The 12,519-nt window shown below is 30.1% G+C and overlaps 3 protein-coding genes across 9 annotated transcripts in view; 2 read left to right on the top strand and 1 right to left on the bottom strand.

The window, feature by feature from the left end:
- LOC113403147 (uncharacterized) overlaps positions 1 to 12,519 on the top strand; it is a 361,159-nt gene that overhangs the window by 147,358 nt on the left and 201,282 nt on the right. The window lies entirely within an intron of this gene.
- LOC113403114 (A disintegrin and metalloproteinase with thrombospondin motifs like) overlaps positions 1 to 12,519 on the top strand; it is a 133,613-nt gene that overhangs the window by 119,891 nt on the left and 1,203 nt on the right. For 3 of the 6 annotated variants that reach the window (XM_026643556.2, XM_026643555.2, XM_064219046.1), the window contains 10 exons: positions 2,313 to 2,448; positions 2,862 to 2,991; positions 7,472 to 7,614; positions 8,619 to 8,674; positions 9,874 to 10,000; positions 10,140 to 10,304; positions 10,604 to 10,720; positions 10,852 to 10,966; positions 11,222 to 11,337; positions 11,566 to 12,177. In XM_026643556.2, coding sequence (XP_026499341.2) covers positions 2,313 to 2,448; positions 2,862 to 2,991; positions 7,472 to 7,614; positions 8,619 to 8,674; positions 9,874 to 10,000; positions 10,140 to 10,304; positions 10,604 to 10,720; positions 10,852 to 10,966; positions 11,222 to 11,337; positions 11,566 to 12,157 — 1,697 coding nt within the window. In that variant the 3' untranslated portion in view covers positions 12,158 to 12,177. Of the gene's footprint in view, positions 1 to 2,312; positions 2,449 to 2,861; positions 2,992 to 7,471; positions 7,615 to 8,202; positions 8,256 to 8,618; positions 8,675 to 9,873; positions 10,001 to 10,139; positions 10,305 to 10,603; positions 10,721 to 10,851; positions 10,967 to 11,221; positions 11,338 to 11,565; positions 12,178 to 12,519 lie in introns of all 6 variants that reach the window. The other 3 variants (XM_026643560.2, XM_026643559.2, XM_026643558.2) reach the window with 2 other exon arrangements.
- LOC135194135 (homologous-pairing protein 2 homolog) lies at positions 3,703 to 5,053 on the bottom strand. Its single transcript, XM_064218987.1, has 3 exons — positions 4,831 to 5,053; positions 3,917 to 4,175; positions 3,703 to 3,838 (listed from the first exon to the last, which is right to left on the bottom strand). The coding sequence occupies exons 1-3, from the start codon at positions 5,051 to 5,053 to the stop codon at positions 3,703 to 3,705; spliced, it is 618 nt and encodes a 205-aa protein (XP_064075057.1).

Here is a 12,519-nt window from a genome sequence, read left to right as displayed (position 1 = left end):
ATACTATGAGTATATGATTACCTACTACTTTAATTTAAGAATATTTGTAGTATCATACTTAATAATTAGATACCATAATAATTATAATGTTGGTTCTGCTAGTAATATTTGTATTTATGGAACTTTGATCATTAATCTTAATCAATGGATTTCAATGCTACCAGAGACGATATTTCTGACGTCTAAGCTAGAAAATATTAACTTTTTTTTTCGTATTAACCTTTCAAATGTTATTGATCATTTCTAATAAAACTAATTCATTTTATGACTAATAGCGGCCAGTAATAATTAAAAATGTCGTCCATAAATGCCAAACTAATTTCCCAGATTTTTTTATCTGTTCTTCAAAGACCACTTTAATCTATAAAATAATTATAGTCAAACTAAATGATTAATTTGGAGCTAATTCTAAATTTAATGGTACACATTAAAAATTTGGGAAATTTATTAATACCTATATCTACAACAAATTCGCGGAAAGACACGTCGTGTTCACCCACATGACAGGAAAGGCACCTATGAAAATTATGCAAAATGGCCGCGAAACTCGTTTCAAGTAAATGTCGTTGATTTAGTGTATATTAATAATTTTACGTATTCAAATTACCAATAAATATGGGAAGAGATGCCTGTCTGTCTGTCTTAATGATTACGTCTCGTAACAAATTGATTTTTATATCCGACATATTTTTTTGTCCGTTTTAATGAACTGTCAAATCGTAAAATATATATCAAATGTTTGTACTGAAAATTTGTATGAAGAAAAGAAAATTTGTTTGGTTCGCCCCAATATATATAGGGTCTCGAGAGTAAAGTTGGCATTTTTGGAACTTTTTGTATTATTACAACTACCACGTAGTTGGTAATAAGTGACAACCAAAACTACGGAAGTGTTTTTTTGAATTGCGAATGTACATGTACCTTTAACCATGTACATGTCAGAACACGGAAGAGTATAAAAACGATGACAAAATATATCTTTAGTTGTTTTTTTTTTTTTTTAATCGAATATTAATGTATTATCGTGTGAATAGATCGAGTGCTAAAAGTGTAAGAAATGTAATCTTTATGGTCGGTATCGTGGAGAGGTCATAAGGTCGAGTCTCGGGCATATTACGTCAGCCTCATAATATATTCGCGATGTTATTAAAATATCATTCATTAATCTTTTATTCGTATACTCGTGTTTTGGGGAAAACCATATATTTTAAAGAATTCACTATTGAACGCGACTTTGCTAATATTTAGGTGGATAGGATGGTACTTTTAATGTTCTTAGTTCGGATAATTAATTTATATGTAATATGATATACCTATCATATAAAATATTTCATCGTTTTTTTTGTATAATACTAGCTGATCCTGTGGCTCTACTCGCGCGGAATTTATAAATCTTTACCGAAACACACAAATCATCACTCCCCGTTTTACCCCCTCGAGAGATGAATTAAAAAAAGCCTATGTCCTTCCCTCAAACTATCTCAATACCAAATTTCATCTGAATGGATTCAGCGTGACGACGCAACAGACAGAGTTACTTTCGCATTTGTAATATTAGTATAGATTCCCTCCAATAAAATTATGGCTTGTACTGGAAGTGAAATCAGTACCGAACACAACAAAAATAAACGATATTGAGATACATATCTTTATGTCTTAACTTTCAACACACAAACAGCATCATTTAAATTTATGAATATATAATTATAAATTATTAAATATTTCAATTAAATTTATATATATTTATATATATTCATAAATAGTAGAAACACAAAAATACAGAATCAATAGGTATTTAAATGAAAATATAGTTTTAGTTAACTAAATTTGTTTATGGTTCTTTCTTAATATTATAACATCTAAAAATAATAGTAATGTATAAAAACTTTTGTAAATAAAATATATACGTTTTATAATTTAAAAATTAATTAAAACGATATATTTAAATTACGTCGTGTTAATGTATTTGACCATAAACAAGAGATTATACGACATTTTAAATTTTTAAGAATCGTTTATACTTTATGGAATGCAGGCGCCATATAATGTTAATTTAACAAAAACAAAATAATATTGTTTAACATTTATTTTTTATTGTGTTCATTTGAATTGATAAATTTGACTTTGTATGCTAATGATATACTTCTTTAATTAAAGAAAAAAAACAATATACCGCATTGTTTGAGTATATGCATAATATATTAACTTGTTAATATACATAATTATTATATAACAAAATGAAAACAATAATAATTACCTATATTTAATCGATTTTTTATTTGACTTCAAATGTATATTTTTTTTTATTTTAGCATTCATGGAACCAGACCATCTTGGCAAGCGTTTCAGAAGGAAACGATCGACAGAGTCGCTGAGCAGGCGGAAGAGAGAAGCACCATACGTTATATACCCCGAAATCCTTGTTATTGTTGATTATGATGGCTACAGGTATTCATACCTTTATTAAATAACTTGTTTCCTGGGTTAATTTTCCTTTGTAAATCATAGTACCATTTTGTACCATAAGACCTAATTGCAAAAGGCTGTTCAGATTTTAAACAGAACTTAATCTAATAGCATTATTTTTCTTTACAAATAAAATACTAAACCCGCTTTTATTACTATCAATTTTTTATGACGTGTAATTTTTTATGACGTGTAATTTTTTATGACGTGTAATTTTTTTCAATGGGTTAAATTCCGTGCGATGTTTTTTTATATAACGCATAAAAATTATATTGTCATTTGAACTATTGGTATAAATAGGTATTTAAAAATGAAACCTACGTAAATAGATTAATTACTTACTTAAAAAAGATAACGATGTTGTGTTTTATAATTTTTAATTAATATCTTCTCAGGTTACATGGCGGGGACAATTTGCAAATAAAGCGGTATTTCGTGTCTTTCTGGAACGGCGTGGATTTGAGATACAAACTCCTTAAAGGACCAAGAATAAGGATATCCATAGCAGGCATTATCATCTCTAGGGTGAGTAATCTTACAAAAGAATACTTGTAATCTGTATACTCAACATTGCCTGTTGCCAAGGAATCCATTTTATTTATTTCTATTTTTAATATCTCCTCTTATTACTTTTTAAAACCTCTCAAAAGAGGTCATATACTTTTTTCATTAAAAAAAACTTAAGGTATACATTTTGTTTATAGTATTTTATAATAAGGATTTATTTTTTATTTTCCTATTTTAATTAGATTTATTTTCTATAAGCTTGTTTTAAAACAGATAAAGCACATTGGTCATAAAATATATTTGACTAAGTTTCTCTTAATAAAATTAATACTTTTTTAATGAAGTGGGTTACCAGTACCAGCGTATAGTAATTGTGACAACACACACAATTACTAGGTATAATTATGTTTAAGAATTCTTAAATGTTAAATCATTAATGCGAAATTAAAGGAAAACTGTAATCATTTTAAATTACAATGATTTATAAATAAACGCGGAACTTTTTAGCGTCTCATTAAAACTTACGAGTTATTCATGCGTCATATATTTTTAATCTATACGTAATGACGAATGGGTGGTGCAGACATATTTATTTGCGCAAAATATCATTAAAATCACAAATCAATCGGAGAACTGAAGATCTTTTTTTAAATTAATATGTAAATACAGATTTAACGATTTAAAATTGTTTATAATTTATGACAAATCAATGTTTTATTCCATTGTTTTTTATTGTTTCGAAGCCAGTTTGAAATTAACCATCTCGTCCGTTTCTATACATAGTTCGTCTAGAAAGTTCTTTTTTGATTTCGGATAACCTTCAAGAACAGCTTCGATCATGTCTGAACAAATTCTCTTGCGTTTTCTTAAAAAAGGTTATTTATAAGATACATTATCATATTAATAGTTGTAATAATTTAATCTTAACATTTATACCGTATACCTGTATTCTTTAAAAAAAATATCGTGGTCGTTTAATATTATTTTTTTATCGTTAACGCTTACAACTTCAGTAGAGTTGCGCAAATCGATCAACTTGTTTTCTAGTTTGACTATTTTATTTTTAATTTCCTCAATTTGTGATTTCGCGCTATCATTGGTCGGCGCGGATAAGAGGTTTTTGAGGTTGAGTTCAGCAGTTTTTAGTAAAGATTTTTTTTCATCTAAACTGTTTGTTATGCTTACGATTTGCGAGTCATAATCTGAAAAAGAAATCACGTTTTAATAGTGAAATTTTTGACAGTTAAAATGTAATGTAAATAAAACAAATGAAACAAACTAAATTATTTATATATCTAGTGTGTTGAATTACAAAAGAACTAAAACAAATGAGCCAACTTTATTATCTTGGTGTGCGTGACAGCTACGCTTGACACTCATACTACATACGTGTAGTTAGTGGCCAACCGTTGGCCATTATTTTATTCTGTTTACCACTTTTTTTAATACTTAAAAAAAGTCAGACTAATTGATAGGTTAAAGTCAGAAATGCAAACACCAAAGAGATGAGAAAAGATTTAATTCGTATGTTAACACGTTCGAGAACGTTCTAGATCAGAAGCAAGTGAGAGATGTCAATTTTTAAAACAATACAGCCAAGGAACATTCTTTAAGACCCAATTATTATGCATTTATAGAGTAAGATACAATAGACATTATGTGAGACCTAAAACATAATTACTTTCCTTATGACATTGTGTTTATAAAGACAGCTCTAATACTGGTTAGAATAAACGAGACGTTTAGAAGATTTTTAAATTAGGAAATATGACGTAAAGTTTTGGTAATTGTTATAAAAGATCGACGAGCAAACTCTTAAAGAACAAAAATGATCTCAAAGTACAAAAATGATCTTACCTTCTGAATCGCTAGCTATTTCTGTACTATCAGTTTGTAACGCTGCATATACCTTCTGTTTACCGTACAATTTGCATCGTATTTTACCTGATTCGCCTAACGCGTCAAGCGCTTTTTGTATTGCATTTTTAGAATACGTGCCCCTCAAATTAACTGTAATATCTGCACACGAGTACGGTCTATTAGTATCGGCTAAATATTTAAGTACAGTGTCACTTGCCATTTTATAAATAATAAATTAATTTACACAATGTAAAATAACAACAGCAATGACAATTTCAGAAGACTAGCTTTTCGTTTTGCCGCGTATTCTTTTTTTTTTTTTTATTAATGAAAATAGTTATATGATATCATGTTTACAGCCAGCTATTTTAGTTTATGCTTAAATATATTAATATTAAATCGGAGAAAATAAAACAATGTTATGTATATGTATAAGTTAACTTTTAAAGCATATCTATTTTTTATGATATCTATTTATTTTTAATAATATTTCTTGATTTATGATACAAATTAACTCTGTGGTATAAAAAATAGCGACCGTTTAAACTATTTTTAAACATTCTGGAAAGAATTGGAAATGTGTGATTTCCAATTTAAAGTTACAAATTTACGACTTATAAATAAAGTAATAGAAATCCAATATATTGTGGTTTATATTATATATTATTTGTTTTTATTTTTTTTCACGGCTGGGCGTTTGATATAAATGAGACAAATGAAAGGATACGAGCGAAACAAGATATGGTTATTAATAAAAAATATATCGAATTAATTTGTATACATTAGCAACACCTGCAAAGAAATTTTGTTAAGCTTGAACCAGAACATTTGAATTTTTATTCGACTTCAATCAAAACTGGTCTTAATTGTAATAATTAAGTCCTTATAATGTATAAAGTTTTTTTTTTAATATTATAAGATAGCAAGGTGGACTGGTAAATAGGCCGACTGATATTAATTGATCACCACCGCTCATAGACATTGGTGCGGTTAAACTTATTAACCTATATTTAGACCGACTCTCAAGAGGTTACATACACTGGCTCACTCACTCATCAAACCGGAACACAACAATTCTAAGTATTATTGTTTAGAGGTAGAATATGTGATGAGTGGGTGGTAACTACCCAGACGGACTTTCACGAAGCCCTATCACCAAGTGAAAAATTAGTGGCTTAGCCTTGCTCAAAGTTTTTAAATAGGTATAAAATTATGTAGGAACTTTTGGAATTGTCACTTTCCTTTAACATTTTTTTTTAATAATTTCTTTTTTATTTAATATTAACAACAGTTAATATTAAAAACCATAAATATAGCCAAAAAGACAAAAAAGATCTACAATTTTGAATTCACACAACACTGTGTTTTAATGAAACTCGAATCATCAACTAAATTATAAATTAAAACAAAAAGTTATGTACGATAAAAGAAAAATACTACAGATTAAAGTTAGTTTTACATTATAATGAGGTTTTATATCTCGAATGAGACTTTATCCGTTATACTTAGATCTATTTACTCAATAAGGTGCGCCTCTCCACGTTAACTAATTATAAGTGAGTGACGGTAGTGCTTACATAATGGCTTCGAGTGTAACGACAAAAGAAACAAAAAAAAAATTTTGTTTACTTAATTTTATTATACATTAATGCATTTAACATGGACGGGCGCGCCTTCGTGAGTTAAAAGTACTATACTTACAAAATAAATGTCTAGGTACATATTGTATTTAGGGATATCTTAATACTATTTAAGGTCATTGGTTTTTTAAGGTCATTTACTGGTTGATCTTTGTCACTGATACGTTTTATTTAAGGTTTATACACAGAGTTTAATGCTCGCTCGTTAAATTATTTGTAAGTATTTGATGTACAAAACGATATGGCACCAAAAATAAATGTACGATTAGGTTTGAAAGGTTTTTACAATTATTTATCAAATATAAACCATCAATAGTTTTTACATTATTTTAAGAATTGTTATTTGATTGTTCACACATTCTAAGCGTATTTTCATATGAATTATCGTAATAATATACATTTAACCTACGAACATAACTATAGCTCATTTGTATATTCAATTTAATTTTTTTTTTTTTTTATAAACAGAATGATTACAATTGTTTTCCAAGAACATCAAAATTAATAAATTTGAATTTATTTTATTTTTATGACCAACGTAAAACATGAGACGAATACCTAAATTATATTAGTAGAACTAATGATTAAAACCAATTTCATCCAATTATGTTAATTATTATACTTGATTTTTTATTTATGTATTATATATGGATGCTTGATAGAATAATTTTTAAATGTCACCCGTCGAACGACTTTCAATCTAATTTAGTCTGAAACTATGATATATCTGACTTTATCGGATTTATTTATTATGTATTAAAAACTTTCTTAATATTTTTATATATAATTAGTATAAACTTTAAAATAAATTCACGATCAATTTAATATTACGAATGTGAACGACTCGATAATTATTGTACAAAAATATAGATTAAATATATAAAAATATAGATTAAATATATAATATTGTCTTCTATATTTGAATGCATTATTTTTATTTTTTTAAATAATCTTGGTTTTTATCGTATGTTGTGCATGTAAGAATTTTATACATCCAGGGTCGCGACGCCACACCGTATCTTGAAAGGAACCGCGTCGGTCGTGATGCTATCGATTCCGCTGCCGCTCTGACGGACATGGGCAAGTACCTCTTTAGAGAGAGGAGACTACCTGTCTACGATATAGCTGTTGCAATAACCAAGTGAGTGGAAAGACAAAAAAAATGGCGTATTTTTTTTTATTACAGGAGCAGAAAATAAATCTGTAGCTTCTTCATACTATTGCTTTATTTTTTTTTTTATTTCTAAGATATAAAATACATCAGGCATATTGAATTTAAAAAAAAATAATAAAATCACAGTTAGTCACTGTGTTTAAATATGTAATAATGTATTGTGTAATCTGCATTAATATGATATATAAATACAATGGCAACCTTAATGCGTCAACTTCATTATATTTAAATCGTAGTCAGAGTATGTACGAATATTGGTACGCATGACTACGCCATTGTTATTCAGACCATGACGCTCAAATTGATTGAGATTATCTTAAATAAAATTATAATTATATGCCCAGAAAAGTGCGATAAATATAAGAAATAGTATATTTAAATGTAGACGTATTAATATTATACAACGTATATTATAAGGGTAAGTATACAATTGAAATTAATTTATAAATAATTTGGCGCCATTATTTCAAGTTTAAGCGTGAGTTAATAATATATTTGTAAAAAAAAACCTTAGAAGAATCCGAATGAAGACGCAAAAACTGATTTAACCAACAGGTATGACATGTGCCGACGACGCAAGGGTGGTCGCTGTACAAAAGGCACCGCTGGTAATTCAATTTTAAACAAAAACCTTTACAAGGTTGCGACTGGTGTTGAAATACTCAGCATTAACCGAGGCTTAAGAGTTAAATAACTCGGCTTGATAATTTTAATTTTATGTTTACGGTAAAGGATTTGGTAATGGCGCTGAATGTTGTCATAGACAACGTTCCATTTTTGAATGGTCTTTGACACATGGTTTCGGTAATGGGAAGAGTTTTGATATAGAACTAATGACTGAATAGTTCGCCGCACGTTAATACGACAGGCGGTTATTTGAATCGAACCTTATCGTATAGGTGATAAACTCAGAGAAGAAATATATATATTTTTAAGCAATTTATTCAGCTATTTGTTTCCGTGGCTTTCAGACTAGACATGTGCAGGAGACAATACGCGAACGATGCGTGCAATAGAGGGACTGCAGGTAGGCGTGTGCCGAATTAACTGTTAATCCCCCCGAGCACGCCTTTTATCACATGTTCCTTCCCCCCTGTACACGACGTTTCACTGGAACCACGTTCCTCTGTTACCCATCCTCCCGAATCCGTGATTTCATTAGCACTCTGTGAATAATCTTTCTGCGCATATGTCTTTCTCTACACCATCCAATATTTCATGTATATAGAAAAATATTTTCCAACTCTACCTACGTAGTTTAGTCATAGATCTACTCCATCGTGTCACCTGTACCATAATTTTAATATATGTACCTACTTCTAGAGACTTTCATCTGTATATGATTCATGCATCAAACCTACATTGATTCTTTTTTAAAAGCATGTGATGACAATAAAGCGAGCATTTAAAGGGATTACTTTAAATAATCGCTGTTCATATTTTGTTGTGTATGATAAGTCAAAGATCGCCCACATTTATTTCAACATAACGATTGGCTTCACGCGTCAAACCTTTCAAAAGGCCTCCAGTGTATCTTCTTACATTAACAAGAAAGTTGCGTAAGGTCAGAGGGACCAGTCGGCCCTACCTTACTTAAATGACACGAGGACATTCGTAAAATAAACTAACCCGTCTATTACGTATAGCAAACTATACTTACTATTAATGACGTTCATAAATATTCAGTAAACACAATCGATTAAGCCATTTAAGTTGCATGTTATTTTATGTTTAAGTGCAAAAAAAGAGATACATTACCCATGAAGTTCAAGTGATGTAATTACTCGACAGTATTTGTGTATGATATGTAAAAAGTTAACATATTAAATGATTTTTTTTTCACCTAAAAAAATATGACATATAAACTAAAGTAGTTTATATGTCATATTTTTAAACGAATATCCTAAAATTATGCATATGCCTGTTATATTAATCGCATGGGTTACGCCTTAATTTTCTAACTTAGTTCAATATGCTTTGTATGTGCTTTTTCTTGTTTTAAATATCTTAGTATTCGCGTCTTCTACGTTCTCCTGTAAGTACGAGCCCATAATGACCTTTGCCACAAATCATCAATATATGTATGTCTTCATCCAATAATTTATCAACGTAAGTACATAGTTCACTTTCATACGAAACCTTGACCTGTTGAACCTTTCCTGAAAATTGTTTTTTAATTATTATTATTTTTTTCCTACACAAATACTGAGATATACTTTTTGATAGGATTCGCCTACGTTGGAGGCGCATGCGTTGTGAATAAACGACTTGAAAAAGTAAACTCTGTTGCTATCATCGAAGACACTGGCGGTTTCTCTGGCATTATTGTTGCTGCTCATGAAGTTGGACATTTGTAAGTTAAAAATTACTACATTTAAAGTTTGACTTTGCTTAATATTTTGTGTCTGAACAGTTATTTTGTTGGTTAAAGCCATTTATAAATATATTTACATGCATATAGTGATTTACCCTGGTTTTTAATATCATTTTAGGCTAGGAGCAGTTCATGACGGAAGTCCACCACCCTCATATTTAGGAGGTCCAGGCGCTGAGAAGTGTAGATGGGAAGATGGATTTATCATGTCTGATCTCCGGCATACGGAGAAAGGTTTCCGTTGGTCCCCTTGCAGTGTTCAGAGTTTCCATCACTTCTTAAAGTTGGTTTATCTCTTTCTATAAATAATTTACGCTATTTTATGTTTTAAAAAAATAGTCCCACGTTGGGCGCCAAAGTTTTATTCAAACTGTTTATTATTAAATCTTAAATTGTGACTATATTTGAAAAGACTTCATATTTTATAACTTTATATTCTAAATAAAATATTTTCGATTCGTTTTGTCTATCGTTATTGCGCATCAAAATTTAAGTAGTTTATTAGTATTGATCTTTTTTCATTCTGGAAAGAAAATTGTGCGATGATATTATACCTGTTTACATATATCTCAAATGTTTTAGCGGTGACACTGCGACTTGCCTATATAATTCTCCACACGAAGATGACTCACTACCCCGGGTACTCCCCGGTCGCTTACTTACTTTAGATGCGCAGTGTCGGAAGGACAGAGGAACTAGGTAAATCATAAATGCAATTATAATACATGACGATGTAATAAATATTATATTTTTTTTAAACGATATTGTATGATAATGTAAAAATATATATTTTGTTTTAAGATAATTATCATTTACGCTATGAATTTCAGCGCATGTTTCAAGGACGAGCGGGTTTGTGCCCAACTTTTCTGCTTCGATGCGGCAAGCGGATACTGCGTTGCTTACAGACCCGCCGCGGAAGGGTCTCCATGTGGCGATGGACAGGTCAGTACAGCCAAGAAAATCGTAGTAAATAATTTTATTTTTAAGATTAACTGCCTTCATTTAAGGACTTTAATAAGGGGTTAGATAAAATTGTATAATAGTTATTTATCGAGTATGTGAAAGCTAATCAAAATATTTTTATTCAAATATACTTTTCCAAGTACTTTTACATCATCAAGCGTATCTAAATAAATATTATGTATATTATATATTTTTTCTTATAATGAAGTGTAATCGCATAATTATACATTTCAGTACTGTATTAACGGTCGGTGTATAACTGAACACGAGAACATAATACCGGACTACTCGCAACACACGCCGAGCTACATACGACCCGAGACTAGTCCCTTCTACGGAAATATCACAAGGTCTGTATAATTTGTATTACCAAAATAATGAATGAATTTATTTTGAACTTCGGTTGAATATGAGACTCCAGTGAAGTGATTATTATTTAAATTACATTGGGATATATATTGCTGGAACATCACAATACTGTTACGAGCAACGAGATAACACATGATCTCGGGGTTGTCAGTTTGTGTAGAAACGAAACAGGATAATATACTAACGTATTATTTTAAACACGTACACAGTAACGAAGAAACAACTCAGCCATACGTAGCTAGCACGTCAGAACCTGAACCTTACAAGCCTAATTATTATCAATATTACCAAAAGAAAACAAGTCTTGAACCATCAACAACAACTACGACAACTACGACGACAACAACAACTACAACAACTAGAACCACAATGAATCCCTACAAATATTATTACTATACAACAAGACGACCAACAGAAAACACAGAAAAATCAACAGAAGCGACACAACCATCCAGCACACAACCACCAATTAACAATTACTCGATAACAACAACTAAAAATCCATACGATTTTAAAGATTTTACAACAAAGACAACAAAGCCGGAAGTGACCGAACCAAAACGGGGTTTCTTTAAAAAAGAAGAATTAGACAGTTACTTCGGGCGGGGCACGACGAAAGGTCCATTCTCAGACAAGGGAATAAAATCTCTATTTAAAATAGGAACATATTACTCACAAGCAAAATCATCAGACAATTCTATAAGACCAGATGCGAATTCTCAGCAAGTTCAAATAGAGCCAGCGAGGTTAGTCTTCTCTTACCAAAGGAATCTGACGTCAGGGGAGCTTGTTAGGACATAGAAATGCCAAATTAATTATTGGTAAGACACGAACATATGACCATATCGATGTCACTCTGTCAATCACCGTATCATCATGGTCTTTCGCATCTTCAATTATATCACAATTACTACTATTATTTCATATGCATTCTTTTCAGCCATTTACGTCCTGTCACTAAATAAATGATAACAAACTGTCGCGTAGATGTAGATATGTTTATACAAGGACAGATTGTAATCAATATATATTATACATATTTATAAATGTACATAAACTTTTAGTCATATCCATATTCAATACATTCTTATTCCTTCATATTCCAAACATCATAAAAATCAATACAATCATATAGATACTATATCTTCTAGAACCAAAGTAGA

The sequence above is a fragment of the Vanessa tameamea genome, chromosome 25 (genome assembly GCF_037043105.1).
Source record: "Vanessa tameamea isolate UH-Manoa-2023 chromosome 25, ilVanTame1 primary haplotype, whole genome shotgun sequence".
Classification (NCBI taxonomy): Eukaryota; Metazoa; Arthropoda; class Insecta; order Lepidoptera; family Nymphalidae; genus Vanessa; species Vanessa tameamea.
This window is presented reverse-complemented; position numbering and strand designations above follow the sequence as displayed.